This window comes from Archocentrus centrarchus, chromosome 5 (genome assembly GCF_007364275.1).
Source record: "Archocentrus centrarchus isolate MPI-CPG fArcCen1 chromosome 5, fArcCen1, whole genome shotgun sequence".
NCBI lineage: Eukaryota > Metazoa > Chordata > Actinopteri > Cichliformes > Cichlidae > Archocentrus > Archocentrus centrarchus.
The window spans coordinates 3,668,182-3,688,907 of NC_044350.1; the positions used below are offsets into that span (position 1 = coordinate 3,668,182).

The 20,726-nt window shown below is 39.4% G+C and overlaps 1 protein-coding gene across 1 annotated transcript in view; it reads right to left on the reverse strand.

Moving 5' to 3' along the window:
- Positions 1 to 1,170: 1,170 nt before the first annotated feature.
- The window catches only part of epha8 (eph receptor A8), a 146,480-nt gene continuing 126,924 nt past the window's right edge, over positions 1,171 to 20,726 (reverse strand). The window contains exons 14-20 of the mRNA XM_030728472.1: positions 20,073 to 20,258; positions 14,465 to 14,526; positions 12,824 to 13,033; positions 6,889 to 7,038; positions 6,589 to 6,779; positions 5,554 to 5,712; positions 1,171 to 1,626 (exon numbers count right to left, since the gene is read on the reverse strand). Coding sequence (XP_030584332.1) covers positions 1,512 to 1,626; positions 5,554 to 5,712; positions 6,589 to 6,779; positions 6,889 to 7,038; positions 12,824 to 13,033; positions 14,465 to 14,526; positions 20,073 to 20,258 — 1,073 coding nt within the window. The 3' untranslated portion in view covers positions 1,171 to 1,511. The remainder of the gene's footprint in view (positions 1,627 to 5,553; positions 5,713 to 6,588; positions 6,780 to 6,888; positions 7,039 to 12,823; positions 13,034 to 14,464; positions 14,527 to 20,072; positions 20,259 to 20,726) is intronic.

The following is a 20,726-nucleotide window of genomic DNA, read 5'->3' on the forward strand; positions in this document are numbered from 1 at the left end:
TGATGCCATCTGTCATTTAATATACAAGCTGTGGTCACAGGCAACTAATAAAAACAGGTTTAAAAACTCTATTTCACATCAACCCCAATAAAGCTAACACACCGATCCAATTAAGCAACATGAAATGTGGTTCTGTCTCAGGAATTAATTCAGGTATCTGCTCTGATATGTTGGAGGAAAAGTCCAATGAGATGAAAACCAGCAGTATGGAAACAGTTTGACAAAGTAATCTTTACTCAAGGTCTGCTTACAAACTTTATCTCACGTTCCTCCCCAGCAAACTTAAAAAGTAAGATCAATTTGTCAAACTGCTGTTCTCAAGGTCAGAAAAAATAAACTGCCTTTATTTTGCATCACATTTACACCTGATATGAAATGCAGTTTAAATGACAGTGCACTTGGAATAAATGTTCCCAAATATACTTAAAATACATCAGCTGCGTTTACCACAATAAAAAAAAAGGGCCAGCATTGTTGAATATTATGCATATGGAATCACATAGTGCATGATATTTAAATATATTTTCTTTCAAGGTTACCGACACAGTAAAGAAAATGTTTGATATAAATCTCATAAGCAATGTAATTACTGTATAACCCCAATGAATGTTAGTTTACCTCCTGGGTTTAATAATATTTTTCTTAATTATTTCATTATTTCCATAATATTTTTAAAACAGCTAACTGACATTGCGGCTCAAGTTGTGGCTGCAAGGAGATCCGTGACACAACTGCAAGACCTCTACAACAAAGACAGATTGTAGAATAAAGTGCACCGTAACTGAATCACACACGTCTTCCAAGTACAGTAGTTGTGCGCCGTGCAGCTTCGGACTGGGCAGAGGGCTCTTGGGCTCTCCTGGGGTCATTCATCAAGGTTGGATGGTGGAGAAATGTGCCTGTTGTTGGTATTAATAGCCCGGGGTGAAATAGGTCCTCTCCGCTGCGGAGACGATCTGGCAACTCGGGTGAGCCCTATCTCGCTTTTCTCCACTTTTTTTCTGGCTCAGGCCTCATTCTGGACCTCATTCTTCTCAAGTTGTTACCGCAAGAGAGGCAGCGAGTATCATCACAACATTTAAAACCCCCTGCTCCCCCACTTACTACACCCCCCCCATCTGCTCTTGCCCTGTTCAGCAAATCATATTTCTCTGATAAATTCATGATTGATAAATTATCTTCTCTTTGTATACAATACAATTAAAATCATTTGTGCTAATTAAGGCAGTCTTTTCATTTACAAACAAGACATTTAAACTCAGAGAATGTAGTTGGGGTGGGGAAAAAAAAAAAGAAAAAAAGAAAGGTTGGACTTGTCCCAAAGAAGTCATGTTTACTTGCTCTGTAAGTAAAACCTTTCACATTTTGTTCTTTAATCTCGTGAAGAAAAGTCTTGGAAAGTTCCCACACGTCTCCCCATTTTTCTGATCCTTCTAATTCCAGTGGAGTCCCTCATGACCTTATGGAAGCTGGGGTTTCTAGATTTCAACAGAGAAACCATGGCACTGGAGTTATACGTGCACTGACGGCACACTCTTGTTGAGGACTTGCGCCCTCATCAGCTGGACGCTGGTCATGATCTTCTTCTGGTGGCCCATCAGTGTCACCCCAAGCCTCTGGATATCCCTACATGACACACACACAAAAACAAATCAGATTTGGTGATCTACAAGGGTTGGATTCTTTTTTCAGACTCATCTTACGCTGTGCCATTATTTGTTTAACAGAAGTGTATAAGTAGTGTGTGAAGAACTAAGCACCCTCTTACTGCTTCCATAGGAATTTAGAGGATAAGTAGCAGTGAGACGCTGCTACTCAAATGCACTTGATTAATTGTCAGCAAGTGTGAGCACCTCTATAAACACAGAGGGTTAGCAGTTTGCAGGTCTGGAGCATTCAGGTGTGTGTAACACAATGCCAAGGAGGAAAGCCATCAGCAGTGATTGTAAAGAAGGAATTGTTGCTGTCCATCAATCTCGGAAGCTTTACAATTTAAAAAAAAAGTCCATCATTTTATGGTGAGAATGATTATTCATGAGTGGAAAACATTCAAGACTTCAATCTTCCCAGGAGTGGACATCCCAGCAAACTCCCGAAGGTCAGATCGTGCAATGCTCAGAGAAACTGGAAAAACCCAAACACCACATCTGAGACTCTACAGGCCTCAGTTAGCATGTTAAATGTTAAAGTTCATGACAGTACAATCAGAAAAAGACTGAACACATATGACGTGGTTGGAAGTGTTGTCAGGAGAAACCCTCTTGTCTCTAAGAAGAACATGACAGCACAGCCTCAGTTTGCAAAGTTGTATCTGAACAAACTACAAGAATCCTGGAACAAAGTGGAGATGTTTGGCCATAATTCACAGCACCATATTTGGTGAAAACCAAACACAGCATATTAGCGCAAACATACCAACTGTCAAGTACAGTAATGGAGGGGTGATGATTTGGCTTATTGTGCAGCAACAGGACCTGGATGCAGTCATTGAGTCGACCACAAACTCCTCTGTATAACAATGTGAGGCCATCTTCACAAAAATTGGTCATACAGCAGGACAATGACTCCCAGCACACCAAAAAAAAATCTACAACAGAATGGATGAAAAAAAGAAGAGAATCAAGGTGTTGCAATGGTCTGAACCTCAATCCGACTGAAACACTGTGGCAGGACCTTAAGAGAGCCGTGCATAAATGAATTCCCACAAACATCAACGCTCTGGAACGCTGTAAAGAAGAGTGAGTCAAAATTCCTCCACAGCAATGTGACAGCCTGATAAAGTCACACAGAAAACAATTACTTGACATCACTGCTGCCAAAGCTGGTGTACGTAGTTTTTACACGCTGCATTTATTTATTTTTTGTTAAATAAAAAAAATGACACTGCAAAACATGTTATGTTTTGTAGTTCATATGAAACTGCATTTACCTACATACATACATACATACCATGCACACACACACACATATATATATATACGTACATACATACACACACACTCACACTACACCTCACAGAACAAACATAAAAACAATAGAGACAAAACAAACTGACTGTTTAATTGAATTGGTAAGTGTGAGGAGCTTACTTCTGACATACAGTAGCTTTCCCTTGTTGGAATTTGAAAACAGCAACAATCAAATTGTTATTGAGCACAGAATCAGTTGAGTTTCAGCAGCAAAGTTTGCAGATGTTAGCTAAATATTTAGCTCTGTGATTTACTGCTGGCTCCATTATATTTATAGCTGTGTGCTCTGTACTGCGCAACAGGTCTAACAAACCCAGGACGTTCTTTCCTAACCTTCTTATCTTACCCTAACACATCATGCTAAGTGGTCACCAGTGTTGGGTCATTACTCAAAAAGAGTGATGTATTACACATTACTTCTTAAAAGTAATGCAGGGGCGCATTGTGTAGGTACTTGTCAGAGAAAATAACTTGTTACTTTCGTGTTACTTTTGTAACATGATGTGAAATGTCACATAGACAGTTGCAAAGGGTTGATGTCATGTTAGGAGTAGTTTATAATGCAGTAGTGTTTTTCTCTGTCCTTGATGCAGTTTCCACTTTACTGTCACTATCTTGTTTTTTCATGCACTAAAAATAAAATGTCCATATCTCCACTGTCCAAAAGTTGTAGACCACTTCTCCTACACATGAACCTGAATCAGTTGTTGTCGCACAAGTTTGCAGGAAGAAAAATGCACGTTTGTAAGAAACGACATAATTGTAACTGTAATGCGATTACTGAATTTAGTACAATAATCTGTTACATTACTGTTACTAAAAAAAATCGAATGTGATTACATTAATGCATTACACTCAACACTGGTGGTCATACAAAAGCACTTATTAACTCAATAAGTCAACCCAGCAATTCCCAATCTAGCACATTCACATAAAAGAACGTGTGATGGCAGCTCAGGGGCAAGTTGACTGGTAGATAATAAATGGTTACAGCAAAGCAATTGCTGCAGCCACAGTAGAGGTTTATGTGTGTGTGTGTGTGTGTGTGTCTGTATGATAGGAAAAGTGTTGAACAGTGTATGGTATTTAACAAAATGCTGTGTGAATATGTGAATGTGGTGTGAAGTACATTAAGTGTTCTGTAATGTGGAAAAGGGCCATAGAAATGGGTCTATTTACAGAGAGGAAGGAAAGAAAATGCTGTGCCAATAAATATCTCACTGGTATCACTGTGCCATTATTAGGATCTGAGCATAATTACAACTGTTCCATTAATTTAATAGTTTAAATGCAGGTATCATTGTAAAAAATGTTTCCCTATCCTTTCAGCTGCATGTGAAATAGTGTGAGAGTAAGCTGGTAAGGAGGCTGACTTGCACATTTTATATATGTTAACAAGTAGAAAGCCTAGGTGTCCTGTTTTAGGAATATATTCCTATATTAGTGGTTATGAAACAATAACATTTCTTTGCTTGCAGGCCAATGGAGCAAAGAAAGCAAACACGTTTCTCCACTGATCTTATTGATGCTTGTTGGTGAAAGACAAAGGCTTTAGAAAAAAAAAAAAAACTGCAGACCTCCTTAATCTTTTTTTAGCAGCATCAATTTATTTAATAACAATTTGTCCCCATTTTCATTTAAAGCTAATATTTCATGTAAATCTTATCGTGGTATCAAGCTGGAATTCTCTGAGCTCCGTGTTTGTAGAAGCAGTCTGCATGCCTAGGTGCTTGGTTTATACACCTGTGGAAGTGTTGGGACACCTGGATTCAGTGATTTATGGGTGAGTGAATACTTTTGGAAATATATTGTAGACTGGAAATAAGAGGACAAAGAAAGGCTTATAGCATTCAAAAAGACATCTCTAAACTGAGGGGGGCTAGGCTTATATTCTTTATATCCTAACAAGATTGCTATTAAACACTTTTCTATCCGAACTCTTCCAATGGTTTGGAGGGTTTTCTCTAACAAGCAATTTAACCTGTTAACATCCATCAGGCCACCATTAGTTAGTGTTATTTTTTGTTTTAGCCACATGCTATAAAGTCAAATATTCAGAAACTGGAAGATGTTACCTTTCAAATTAAATCTCATACACTTGTTTTGGCATCGCAGCTTTTCTGTTAAAAGCTTTTCCAGTCAGGTGTTCAAAAGTGGCAAAAAAAAAAAGAAGAAGACAAAATTGCTGTGAGACAGTGAAAGTGATTTAGTTTTATATTATAGGAGATATGTGGTAATGTGATGATAGCTGAAGGACAGGCTTGAAGGCTGGGTGAAATAAGTTCCTGACCCCCGGCTCAGATTTGAAAAATACTGTGGGAGGTTTTATTGTGTGTACAACTGAGCTCAGAGGCTCCTGGGTCAGAAGAATGGAGACGATAATTAATAAAGAAAACACTTTTCTCTGAAGTTTGCTGAGGCAAACTTTATGTTGTCAAGCAGTTTAAGGCCTGTGCGTGGTGATTTCTCACAGCGCTGAATCCCATATACATCAGCTGGTAGCGCTTGGCAGCTGCAGTACTACTTCTAACAGCTCACTACCACCTCTGAGCTGCTGTGACTCTCCATCTCAGTAAGTGCTTACCCTTGATTCATGCTTATGACATGTCCCAGAGTGTGGTACCCCCCAGCTGCAAAATGTTCCTTGTAGCGGCCCATCTTTATGGTGTCCAGCCACTCATCTACTGAGTTACAGCTGCTGAAGTCGGGGATAGCTCTCTCCATCGGTGTAGGACTGTTTAAACTGCAGCAAATAGAGACAGATGGCAGTAGATCAGCAGCGAAAGAGAAAGGAAGATGTATCGGAAGGCAAAAAGATTAGTTGAAGAGTGCCTGAAAACGAGAGGAGTCAGAAAGGGAGCAAGAGGGAGAATCCTGAGGGAAAAGGGGGGCTTTGAAATGCACGAGTATGGGAGACAGGAAATCAATAGCAGTTAAAATGATTGAGAAGAGGTGGTGGCTGTGGTTGTGGGATGGCTGCTTCGGGTAGATTAATACAGGGAGAAATGCTTAACACTCCTCTGGCTTCTCTGCCTTTTACTCTTCCTACTGTTTCTCTCACCTCACAGTGCCATGCACCATCGACTCCATAGGACCTGAGATCTGAACTGAGCAATTTACACAGGTCTAACTTCAGCCCGGGTGTCCTCTCAAACCTGCTCCCAGATTCACTATGGATCAATGTCAATATCACAGCGAGGCTTTTACTTAATGCACAGCGCGTCTATCAGAGATGAGCTTATTGGAAAACGAACATGACTGCTCGCTTCATCTGCCAGACAACTTTGAGGGAAACTTTAGGCTGCAACTTTATCCCACCGCGCCCATGCTTGATAGCAGCGGGATGAGATTGGATTTACTCTGCTTCCCACACCAGGATAGTTACTTAGTATCTCAACAGTCAGTCACCATATATTGTCCAGAAGATCATCTTCTCAGGCCCTCGCAGGTGGTGTCTTGCTTTGATTTGCAGCTTAATCCGTTAATCACATGAACCAATATTTGATTAAATTTTGGCGAGCTGTCTGGCCAAATTAAATCAAAAAGACTCCTCGGCATGTCACATAATGCACTCATGTTGCGTCGCTGCAAATATGGATTTATTCAGTTGCCCACCCACCTGCAGAGTGTGTCCATAGATTTCAGGTTCTCTGGGTTGCGGATTAGCTTGTCAAGAACAGTGACTATCTGGCAAAAGCGAGGCCTCTCATTGCGATCCTTCTGCCAGCAGTCCAGCATGAGTGTGTGTAGAGCAGCAGGACAGCCCATAGGAGCAGGCAGCCTGTAGCCCTCCTCAACAGATTTGATCACCTGTACACATCCGGTAAAATAGGCATGAGGCCACAGTGTGTAGCATAAAAATAAATAACAGGTTACCTCTGGTCAGTAAATGGTATTTAACTCAGCAAACACCACTCACATCTCTGTTAGTGAGGTTCCAGTATGGTCGCTCTCCATAGGACATCACCTCCCACATGACCACACCGTAGCTCCAAACATCACTGGAGGAGGAGAACTTCCTGTATGCGATGGCTTCTGGGGCTGTCCAGCGGATTGGGATTTTTCCACCCTGTCGGGAATACAGAGAAATTCAAGCATGATACAGATGCACTTTGGAAAAAAAATAGAAGAAAGCTTGAACCAATGTTGTTTTAAACTATTAAAATATATCACTGAGACACACCAGCTGACTTGGTGTGATGGTCCGTCTTTAAGATAAACGTTTTAGTTTATTTTGTGTTACTCTCATATACCCTGAACCATCCTGCTGCTGGAAGTACTTGATAAGCAGGGATTCCCAGCACCAAGTAAAAGTAACCGATGGCCTAAACTAGTTAATGGAGCCTATCTCAGCTGTCATAGGGTGAGGGTACACCCTGGACCGGTCGCCAGCATGTCGCAGTGCTAACAAAGAGAGAGACAACTATTCACACCTATAAGCTGCCACCCCTCTTTTCCTTATATTTTGCTAGGAAGATGGAAAATAGTTGCAGCAATCTTTTTTAAACATGTCCAAACATAAAAACTCACCGAAATACAGAATTTAAAACAAGGACAGAGTTTCTACATTTCTATGGAGCTTGAAAATCAATATTTAGAATAACCACCTTTATTCTTCAACATAGCCTGAATTTTCATTGGCAAGATTTCTTGTAATTTTTTAAAGCAATCATCCAGAATAGTTCTCCAGGCTTCTTTCTTTTCAAAGTTCTTCTTTAAGTGTTGGCTGCCTTTTGTTCCATTCTCTGTCTGGATCCCACACTGCTTTAATATTATTGAGGTCCAGGCTCTGGGGAGGCCAATCCATGACTAAAAGTGTGTTTTTCTATCCACGTATGCTTTTACTGCATTGGCTGTGTGTTTTCATCATTGTCATGGTGAAAAATAAAGCTATTTTTCAATAAAGCTACAATGCTTTCCAGATGGCACTGCATAGTAATAGTAATGCCATCAATTTTGACAAGCTCCCCAGCAACTGACTGAAATGCAGCCCAAAAACTGAGTCTCCCATGTTTTAGATACTCATGTTGTACAGTACTTCTCTCCTGATCTCCTCCAACATATTGACGATGATTTGAACCAAAAATTTTGAACTTGGATTCACTCCATAAGGCCTATTGCCACTGATTTTCAGTCCAGATCTTGTTAATTCGACATACTTCAACCTTTTCCTGTTTCCCTTCCTTAAGAATGGCTTCTTAACAGCCAGCATTTCTGACCAACTGAAGGGCCAGATGCATCTCTCAGCTTGTCAGGTCTTTGCTGGATTTCTTTCTATTGTCTTTCAGATACTGTTCATCTGCTGTAAATAGTTTTCTTTAGGCCTTTAGGACACACTGCCCACCATCCTGAGAGATGACAGCTCGTTCAGAATCACCTTGTTGGTACAAAAATAGATTTGACTAAAGAAGTGAGAACTAAATGTGTGGTTTTGGGACAGGGTGCTAGTAACAAAATGTCTTCTTCATACACAAAAGTTAGTCACAGATTCCACAGGGTTTTGTGCTGGGATCAATACCTTTTTACATTATACATGCTTCCCTTAGGGAGTATTATTAGAAAATACTGTATTTATTTTCATTGCTATGCAGATGAGACCCAGCTTTATTTATCCAAGAAGCCAGAGGGTACAAATCAACTACAAATTACAGGCATGTCTGAAAGACATAAAGACCTGGATGACCTCTAATTTCCTGCTTCTAAATTCAGACAAAACTGAATTTACTGTACTTGACCCTCAACAAACTTAGAAACACAGTGTCTAACCAGATACTCTGGATGGCGTTACCTTGGCCTGCAGTAACACTGTGAGGAATCTTTAGTCATTGTTGATCTGGATATGTCCTTCAGGGTACACATTAAACAAATATGTAGGACTGCCTTGATTCATTTGCACAATGTTGCTAAAATTAGAAAAATCCTGTCTCAGAGCGATGCTGAAAAGCTAGTTCATTCATTTATTATTTCTCAGCTGGACTACTGTAATTCATTATTATCAGGTTGCTCCGAAAGCTCCTTGAAAAGCCTTCAGTTGATACTGAATGCTACAGCAAGAGTACTGACGGGGCCTAGAAAGAGAGAGCAGATTTCTCCAACATTAGCTTCTCTTCATTGGCTCCCTATTAAACCCAGAATTTAATTTAAAATCCTTCTCCTCATATACAAAATGTTGAATAATTAGGCTCTCTCATACCTTAAAGACCTCATAATACCTTATTATTCTAACAGAGCACTTTGCTCTCTGACTGCAGGCTTACTTGGGGTTCCTAGAGGTTTCAGAAGTAGAATGGGAGGCAGAGCCTTCAGCTTTCAGGCCCCTCGACTAAAGAACCAGTTCCCAGTTAGGATTCCAGAGACAGACACCTTCTCTACATGTTATTTATTTATTTTTTATAGTTAGGGCTGGATCAGGTGAATCTGAGCCTTCCCTTAGTTATGCTGCAATAGGCCTAGGCTGCTGGCGGGCTTCCTGTGATGCATCTCTTTTGACTTTCTGTGTTCTTATGCAACACTGGTCGTGGTGGATGACTGCCCGTCCCTGTGCCTGGTTCTGCTGGAAGTTTCTTCCTGTTAAAAGGGAGGTTTTCCCCCTCCCTTACAATATAAAGAGCCTTGTTGTTGTGAATTGTTGCAATATAAATTAAACTGAATTAAGTCTGACTCCTTGGAAGTAAAATAGAAAGAAATGAGGGGTGGCTCAAGAGTTTTGCACAGTTTGGGTTTAAATGGTTAATTAAAAGTAACAGATAAAGTGTATAAATGTCTTGCATGAATTGATAAAATACATCAGAATTTAGTTTTAATTGGTAGATAAATGGATAAATAAATAGATAAATTGGTTACTAACGAATAAATTATTAAATGGGTTAGCTAATAGTAATTTAAAAAGCTCGCAGTGGTTGCTAAATCGTAGCTAAAATTTTATAATGGATAAATTGCTGAAATATAGTTAATTTGATAGATAAGTAGCTAATTATGCCATTAATGGATAAATTATTAGCTTGGTTAGCTAAAATTAACAGATAAATGGTTTAATGTCTTGCAGTAATTGCTGCATTTTTGAAAATAGTTACTAAGCAGACTTATTTAAATAGTTTGCAGTAATTAATTATTTGTTGACACAGAAAATAGATGAAACAGTTGCAATCACAGGCTTATTTCAATGGAAAAGTGGCTGAAAATGAAAGCTTCTGCAGCAACCACAACAGCAAAGCAACTCAAGCCTCAAGACTGAACATCTCTCCCATTCACATCATGTCATTGCAAGTTAAATAATGTTCATTTTAAAATTAAACTAGATTTGTAGGGTTGTATACGCTGGTGGTTTTTATCTGACGAGGCTTTGGGGGTTTTGTCTGAGAAAAAGATTAGAACTGCTGCCCTAGACCATCAATAATGTATATTAAAACACACATGAAAGTTAGTTGGGAGAGCAGTAATGACTTTTGTGACCACGTTGGAGGAAAAAGTGCTGATGATTAGAGATTTTTCAACTGTGGGCTTACAATATATTTTAGAACAAAAAACAAAAAACACACATCCTTTGGGCAAAAGTGGTAATTCTATAACAGATGCTTTAAAATTGAATGAATAATTTATAGGCTTTTATTTAATGTATATATTGCATATTTGCTATTTATCATGACTGATCCTTTAATGGCAGAACAGCATTTAAATGTTAAAGTTGGTCAAAGGGCTTTATTTTAATGATGAATAGTAATGATAGCACTAAAATAAATTCAGCAAAATAAAAAGAGCAAAACATTTTTGTCCCTGAACGAAAACACAAATGAAATGAAATTATGACTAAAGTACATCAGATGTGTAAATGTGTTTGGTGCCTGCTACGTGTTCATGAGAGCAGAAAATAACAACACACACTAAAAGACAACAACGTGTATGTGTTCAGGACAAGAATAGACTTGCAAGTGTTAGCAAGTAAGTGAACTACTTGCATTATACTTGATATTAAACTAGCACTTAATTAAGTTGACAAATGGATACATCACTTCCTAAACAAACAAAGCACTCCCTGCGGGTAATTTTAAGCCTCTGAAGGTTACTCACCAAATATAGCCAATTACAGACACTTGATGTTCTGCTAAACATTTAAAACAGGCCAAACACCCTCAAGTCACGGTCTCAGTACTTTCAGTTCCTTCAAAGTGACTTTGCCGTCACCTGTGAGTCCATATAAGCGCTTTATACTTTTCCACAATTTCCAGGCAGTAATGTTATTAATCTTCAGTCACAATCAATCATTAATTTGATGCATGCAGTAATGATGCTGTAATGTACGTATATCACGATCTGCAATCAGGTTCTCCTTCACATTGGGTGATACTGTACATAATCACCTCGCTCTCTCTAATCTGATTGCTGTGCTTTTAAGGACTAATAGACAAATGTGTCGACACAGATTTGCCCCTGATAGCATCGGAATCTAAAACGTCCTTTACTGTTTTAGTTAACACTCATTATATTTGTTCCCAACAGGTTTAATATGAGATTACGCTTAAATGGAGCACTTTATGTAAGCTTAAATTGCATTTGCACTGCCATGTAAAAGTGTTTTTGCTCCCAAACTTTATTTGTCCTGATTCTTCTTGTTCTTGTGATGATTTTACAAGATATGTGGGTTTTTTTAAAGTTCAAAATTCAAACACAGTCTGGTCAAGTGTTTAATAAAGTGGTCTATGCTGAGGACAAATTTAAAGGACCAATAAAGTTCAAATTACTTGTTATGAGGAGCACTTTGTCAAGCACACATCAATCGGATGAGCTGGATACATACTTAAAAGAATAACTTTCTACATGAGCCTCAAAGCAAAGCAACATTAACATTATTGTATGTTTAGCAATGCTTGATTTAAAGAGCGATTAGCGAGTATGCACCTCTGGTTTGAAGAACAATTACAGGACGAGTTAAAGATATGATGATGGATGATGTGGTTTGCCACAGCTGTGGCATAGACAAAGAACGGACACGCTGTGACACTAATCTCAGAAGCCCAATGTGTTCATAAAAGTGTAGCACAAATATTTATCATTAGATAGTTAAAGGTCAGAATATGGTTATATTTAACTGAAGTTGATGCCTTGAGCAACACAATTAAAGGCTCTCCGTTGATTTAGTCGTGCACTTACAAAAAACCGGGGCCTCAAAGGAATCAGCAGGAACCAAGATATACTAACTTTTGCTGTGCTTCTAGTGTGCACCACACTTCAAAATCTGCAGGATCTTACTCTCATATAATGCAAAACAGTGGCATTTCTGAATAACAGCAAGACAAACTGTATTTATAAACCACAGATATAGTCCCATGTGGTTAAATCTTTAAATATGCAATAAGGTGAATAGAATGATTGAGGTACCAGAACCAGCTGTGCACCGAATTTCACTGCAGTCTCTAAGCTAAATAAACTTTATTAAATTAAATTTAAAAAATGAAATGACACTAGTTACCTGTCATTAGTAATATTATAAATTGTTATGTCATTTATGTGTCATAATTTTTTGCATTTTATGTTGTTTTGTGTGTCATAACAAAGATAATAGGAGATGATGATATCTTAGACAGATAATCTGCATTATCATGTTATACCATGATAATGCAGATAACTATAATTGGATTTATTACGGAAAATGTAGCATGTGCCAGTTTAGAGTTTCACCCCTCAACGAGCTCTAGGTCACGATGTCCTGCTTTAGTTTTTATCATTTGTACTGTTTGTGCATATTTTTTTTCTATGTTCTCAGTCCCATCATGTGATGTCTGACCCTTTATGAAGAGTTGTGTGTGTGTGTGTGTGTGTGTCGCTGCATTAATGCTTGCCTCAATGTGAAAACTCACACTGGTGGTGTATGCAGCGTCGGGGTCATCCTCCAGTACTCTGGATAGCCCGAAGTCAGACACCTTACACACCAGGTTGCTGTTGACTAGGATGTTGCGTGCAGCCAGGTCACGGTGGATGTATCCCAGGTCAGACAGGTAGGTCATACCGGCCGCGATGCCGCGTAACAACCCGACCAGCTGGATGATGGTAAACTGGCCGTCGTGTCTCTGCAAGAAGCGGGAACAGAAAAGGGAAAGATCAGGAAGGGAGTGGCAGGGAGGTAGAGTATTAAGGGTAGATCAAAAAAATAATGTGATGGCATAGCAGCTGAGAAGATAAGCAGAGTGATAATAGAAGAGATTTTAATCAAGATAGAGCAAAGAGTAAAGATAAGAGAATAAAACATGACAGGGATTTGCTTTTAAGTAATAATCTGCGGTATTATCATATGAGCAAATACAGGAGCTGTTTGACATTGTCGATGTAATACAATGTTAAATCAACCTATACATGATGTTAAAGAAAACTTTCACATTTGCTTCTCTACACCATTCTCTGCTCCTGGCAGCAGCTCTCCAACACACAGTAATGTCACTGTACTGTAAAAAAACAAACACACAAAAAAAAATAATAATTAAAAAAAACAAAAAACACTGAACATCTACAAGGTGGGAAATTTTTTACATACGAAGAATCAAATTCTTCTCAAAGTCTCTGGAGATCTATTGTTGTGTCAGTGCTTTTCTTCAAAGATGCTAATAGGTTCACAATAGGTCCACCAGGTTACCAGTCACCTGGTAATGAGTTAGTGCTAGGCTTCCACCTACCCTACGTATGAAATGTTCACCTATATGACACAAATGGAAATCTTATCACAGAGGTGTAAGGCCAAAATGCATATAAGAGAGCTGATTTGAAAGGCCACATGCAGTAGTTTGTCTAAAATACAATCTAACCCTGACCTACAGGTGGTGGTTCTCAGGTAGGTTAGGGAAAATGAAATTGACAAAACATCAGAAAATTAATAGAAGCTGTTTTATTTGTTATGCTTCACAACTAAGTTTCTGCTTGAAGCCTTATTCTAATTTTTAATTTCTGTGAGTTACACTTCTGGTTCTGCCATCAGGCAGTTTACAGCCAGCCACAGACCCATCTGCACACCCACATTGTATGTTAATGGAGACAAGGACAACCTCTCCATTAACACATTAACAGACAATTACTCTGTTTATACCCCACTCTGCATTTAATCATTAGTTATTATTAATCTCTGGCTCTCTTCCACAGCATGTCTTTTGTCCTGTCTTCCTCCCCTCACCCCCAACTGGTCGCAGCAGACGACTGCCCCTCCCTCAGCCTGGTTTTTCTGGAGGCTTCTTCCTGTTAAAAGGGAGTTTTTTCTTCCCACTGTTGCAAAGAGTTTTCTCACAGGGGGTCGTTTTGACTGTTGGGTTTTCTCTGTAATTATTGTAGGGTTCTTACCTTATAATATAAAGCACCTTGAGACGACTGTTGTGATTTGGTGCTATATAAATAAATTCAATTGAATTGAATCACAGGAAGGAAGACATTACATAAAGCTGCACCAAAAGACTTGAAATGAGAGAACATTAAAGGAAAAAGGAACAGAGCTCCTAACTGAGAGCTTAAATACCAACCCGGAGAAAGGAGTCCAGAGAACCGTTCTCCATGTACTCTGTGATGATCATCACCGGTTTGCCTGGAGACACAAACCAAGACCTTTAGAACTGCTTATTCACAGGATCTAAAAACCTTGCACACACTGTAAGTGTTACATGTTACAAATACAATGTCTTAGTTCTAATATTTCATGTGTTTTCACCTCTTTTTCATCACCCAAATTACAAATAAACCATACAGTGTTTTCTCCTCCTCTCTTACCCGTCATGGTGTCTAACCATGCAGGTGGTTTCTTGTCTTTAATGACACTGAATACTAATTCTAATCAAGTTGTGAGTATGTAGTGCATCGACACTAGACAAATGCAATTAGACTCAGAAAGTCTGTATGCAACACTTCACTGGTAGCTGCTCACTGTAGCAAGCTGTTCAAATGAATTGTGAAATGATGCTGACAGTTCCATATACAACTTGGAAAATAAGCAAAAAATGCACACCTTCTTTATAAAGTCAGTGATTGTCTAGAAAATTTAATAATAGTGTTTCAATGACGCACAATGTATGACTTTTTTTCCACAAAGCAGAAAAGTATATTTTATTAACTGCGAATCCTCTACACTTCCAATGGCATACACTATCCAATTATATGTGTTTTAAATGGTATGTGTGTAGTATGGAATTCAAACAATGTGAATCTTCTGCACCCAAAAACATCACAAGTCAAGTAAGCATGTAAATCTCAACAAAAGCATATAAATATCAGAATTAGTATTATCTAATCCACAGATTTCCCACACATGCAGTTTCCATTAAAGGGGCACTATTACACTTCTCTTTATGTCATACACACTGCCTGGCCAAAAAAAAAGTCACCACGTGGATTTAACTAAGCAAATAGATAAGAGCCTTGTATTGAATAATTACTGCAGTGATTAATATGATTCAACGGGTTTTTTAATCCTAACTGATGCAGTGAGAAGCTTCTCATTTCTTAACTCACGGTTGTAAATGGACTGGTAATTATTTTCTACTCAAAGCATTTGTTGCTACAAGCCTCATTCATCCAATCACACACAGATTCGTGCAAACGCTTTTTTTGATGCCTAAGCGCCTTGTCTATCATTTATGCACACATTCACACTCCGATGGATGCATCGGGGGCAATTCAGGGTTCAGTATCTTGCCCAAGGATACTTCGACGTGCAGACTGGAGCAGCCGGGGGAATCAGTCCACCGGCCTTCTGATTGGTAGATGACCTGCTCTACCTCCTGAGCCACAGCCTGTGGAAAAGATGGCACTCTGTTTCAGAAGATTAAAATTACTGGCCTGCATCAAGCAAAGAAAACTAAGGGAGATGGCTGAAGCTATTAAAATTAAGAACTATTCAACACATTATTAAAAACTGGAAGGGTAGTGGTGAACCATCATCTTTGAGGAAGAAAAGAAGAAAAATCTCAAATGATCGGGACGAAGATCACCGAAACATTTGGTGAAATCAAATTGTAAAAAAAATCAGCAATGTTTAATAGTGAAAGTAAGAACACATCCACATGAACAATATTACGAGGACTCCAGGATCTGGGACTGAACAGCTGTGTAGCTTTAAGAAAACCACTTATCAGTGAGGCTAATTTGGAAAAAGGCTTCAATTTGCAAGGGAGCACAAAGATTGGACTCTGGAGCAGTGGAAAAAGGTTATGTGGTCTTATAAGTCCAGATTTGTGCTGTTCCAGAGCGATGAGCGCATCGTGGTATGAAAAGAGGCAGGTTTTTCCATCAGTGGATTTTTTTTCTTCTTTGACGGCATGAGCATATTCCAAGATGACAATGCCAGGGTTCAGTGGGCTCAGATTCTGAAAGAATGGTTCAGGGAGCATGATTGGCAACCACAGAGTTGAGACTTTAACCCTCCTGAGAAACTTTGGGAGTTGCTGGAGAAGAATTTATGCAGAGTTCCAACTCTCCCATCATTAATAGATGATCTTGGCAAACAACTAATGCAACTCTGGACAGAAATAAACGTTGTGAGACTGCATAAGCTCATGCCACAGCGGATGTGTGCTGTCATCACGGCTAAAGGCGATCCAGCGAAATGGTAGAGTATGTGACTTTTCATTTGGCTGGGCAGTGTATATACACTGTTACAAGGGTGGATGCTCATATTAAAAATGAGAAGTTGAAATAACGAGGACACTGTATTTACAAGTAATTCCCTGTGAGCCAAAAGCTCAGGCTTTAAACTGCCCCAAACTGTTTTTCTCTGTATAATGCCAGTGACATAGGATATCCCTAATATGATCAAATCAGGTACACATTCACTGGGTGTGCGCACAGAAGGCCCACCCAAACCTTTTGCTTGGTTTAAAGCATCACCAAACTTTTGCTTAACTTTACCTTATACAGTACTGTGCAAAAGTCTCAGGCCACCCCTCATTTCTTTATATTTTTCTTCCAAGGAGCCAAACTTTCTTATAAATCTTATAAATTTTAAAGTGGTCTTGAGCAGTAATTTTCCAGGCATTCTAAAGCTCTGAAGTTTTACTGGCTGCCAAGAAGCCATTTTTAAGCAGAAAATGCTGAGGTATGCCAAATTACACAAGAACTGAACTGAAAATCAGGTGTTAAAGTTCTTATGGAGTAACTAATTCATATTTGAAATTTCTACTTCAAGTCATCTTCAGTAAGTACAGAGGCGATAAGGAAGGAAGTACAACAGTCAGTGCCTGCAATCATCTATAAAACAAGGTGGAGGCTCTGTCGTGTTTGGGGCTGCGTTTCAGCCAGTACTGCTGGGAATCTTGTCAAACTTGATGGAATTTTGAATGCAGCAAAATACCATCAGATTTTGATCCACCATACAAAGCCATTTGGAAAGCATCGGATTGGCAACGGCTTTATTTTTCAGTGTAACAGTGCAGTGTGTGTCTGGGATCATTTTCTAACCAGGTAGAAAAACACATAACTTCAGTCACAGATTGGCTTCCCCAGAGCCTAGAGCTCAACATTACCCAAACAGTGTGGGATCATCTTGACAGAAAATGGAACAAAAGACAGTCAACGTCCAAAGAAGAGCTTTGGAATGTCCTTCAAGACTGGCCAAAAGCAAGGATGTCTTTCTAATGTTGTTTAAATGATTTTTACTGTCTCTGCCACTGCACTAAAAGCTAGTTGACACAGTAACCATTTAACCTCCTACACACAGACAAAAGTCAGACTAGATGAAGATTGTTTACAGGCTTTTGACTACATATTAAAAATAAATTCCAAATATCTTGTTATATCCTTTAATTACCTCGCAGCATGGATGCAACTACGGATTTAATTCATAGTTTACTCTGCACTTGATACAGTATATCACCAAAAGTATTCATTCACCCATCCAAATAATCAAATTCAAGTGTTCCAATCACTTCCATGGCCACAGGTATATAAAACCAAGCACTGAGGCATTCAGACTGCTTCTAAAGAATGGGTCGCTCTCAGGAGCTCAGTGACTTCCAGCATGGTACCGTGATAGGATGCCACCTGTGCAACAAGTCCAGTCATGAAATTTCCTGGCTGCTAAATACTGCACAGTAAACAGCTGTTGGTACTATAACAACGTGGAATCAGTTAGGAACGACAGCAACTCAGCCAGAGGTCACCAACTTTCTGCAAAGTCAATTGCTAGAGACCTCCAAACTTCCTGCAGCCTTCAGATTAGCTCAAGAACAGTGTGTAGAGAGCTTCATGGAATGGGTTTCCAAGGCCAAGCAGCTCCATCAAAGCCTTACATCACCAAGTGCAATGCAGAGCGTCGGATGCGGTGGTGTCAATCACGCAGCCACTGGACTCTGGAACAGTGGAGACGTGTTCTCTGGAGTGAAGAATCGCGCTTATCCATCTGGCAATCTGATGGATGAGTCTGGGTTCGGTGGTTTCCAGGAGAACGGTACTTGTCTGACTGCACTGTGCCAAGTGTAAAGTTTGGTGGAGGGGGGGATTATGGTGTGGGGTTGTTTTTAAGGAGTTGGGCTCGGCCCCTTAGATCCAGCGAAAGGAACTCTTGATGCTTCAGCATACCAAGACATTTTGGACAATTTCATGCTCCCAACTTTGTGGGAACAGTTTGGGGATGGCCCCTTCCTGTTCCGACATGACTGCACACCAGTGTACAAAGCAGTTCCATAAAGACATGGATGAGAGAGTTTGGTGTGGACGAACTTGACTGGCCTGCACGGAGTCCTGACCTCAACCTGATAGAACACCTTTGGGATGAATTAGAGCGGAGACTGTGAGCCAGGCCTTCTCGCCCAACATCAGTATCTGACCTCACAAATGTGCTTCTGGAAGAATGGCCAAAAATTCCTATAAACACTCCTAAACCTTGTGGAAAGCCTTCCCAGAAGAGTTGAAGCTGCAAAGGGTGAGCCAACATCATATTAAACCCTATGGATTAAGAATGGGATGTCACTCAAGTTCATGTACATGCGAAGGCAGATGAGTGAATACTTTTGCCACTATAGTGTATAACAGTCTCAGCATTTACTGTTGAGAATGAAAACATTTAACAGTTTCTGATTCATGATTTTAAACAGAAAAATGTAAATAAGAGCTGTACACTCTGAACTACAGGATAATCCAAGGCCAAATGTACTCACAGTCAGCTTAAGTCTATCATTAACCCTCCAGAATCTCTGCTGTCATAAACATGCCTATTAAAAATGCATAAGCTCTTATACATATTTAAATTATATTATACTTTCTAATTATTTATATAGCACACATATTCATCTGTTAATACTGAAAAAAATTACATTATTTTTGTTATTGTTTACTTTGGTATTGAAATAATTAAAATATTTAAATAGTATAAAATTTGAGGTACTGGAAATAAAATGAAAATGTTAACCAGAAGTGCAGTTTCAGCCACGCTGCCGTTATCTCTGGAAACTCAGTTTTAACAAACTTTATTAAAACTATCACTGGTCAACACTGACTTTGTGCACATCTGTGTGATCAGACAAGCTGCAGAGTCTTCATCAAACACTTCAGAGGTGTGGCCAGTCTGATATCATTACTTAACCCTTTAATTGCCTGCCTACCATTTGCCAGAGGGATAAATGTTAAAAACAATGTGAGTAAAATGTAAGTTACTGCAAGGTTTTTTTTTTTTTTTTAAACTGATGGTGGTTATTATGGAGCCAATGAGTAAGAAATGCAAAAAAAAAAAAGAAAACATCTTGGTGAAATGGTTAAAAGTAACTATGTTTACATTGCATATTACTAACAAGCAGACCTATCACTTGGTATAGCATAGCTACAAGGTGAAGTTACATTTTTGGAAAAATATGCATCAAGCTAGGAAATAGCCTAGGGTACAGAGATTTAATGCAGTACTGTAAATCAAACATTAGTGTGAGCTAACATATTGCTTTTAATAGTTTATGCCCAGCCGGAAGGGTAACCCAGCCCAGCTAGCATGCTATAGCTGATACTGTAGACAACACGTGTGCTGCCAAGGCTTTCCAGGCAGACCTCCCTCTCTAGAATTTATATATATAGTTATACCTGTCTCTGAAAGCAAATAGTCCTGAACATTATTAATTTTTGTCACACTGATATATAGTATTAGATGCAGCATACTGTGAGTTACCACCCCCTCTAGGCGGATGACATTGGGGTGGTCAAACTGGGCCATTATTGAAGCCTCTGCCAGGAAGTCTCTCTTCTGCTTCTCTGTGTATCCTGCCTTCAGGGTCTTTAGAGCCACTGGGATGTCTCGTTTGCCCGGGAGCCTCATACGTCCGTAGCACACCTCCCCAAACTCCCCTGAACACACGGGAGAGGAACAGCAGCATTTCAAACACTTTCAGCCTTTAAATTGGTTCCACCATAGTAAATATGCACTGTGCTCAGCGGCACCATTTGTGTAAATGAGAAAGTGTCAGTCAATTTGCCAGGTTAGATAAGAGAAAACAATCCACTTACAAACTATCTCTCCACATATATGTGCAAAAGCTGCAGTTAGCCAATTATCCATTCATTCTTATCTTTAGCTCAATAGAACTTTAAATTGGTGGGTGCACTGTTTTAATCTCACTGTGTCATACAATTTATATTTGTCTCTCTGGCTGCAGCAGTCATATGTAGCACGGTGTATTGTGAGGCTGACTAGTGTTAGTATTCTCTTCCTGTCTGAGGAGCTTTGATTGACAGCCCCACGCAACGCTCTGATTCCACTCTGCTATCCTTCTCTCTGCTGCACACCACAGCCTTTACACCGGCCAATGATTTTAA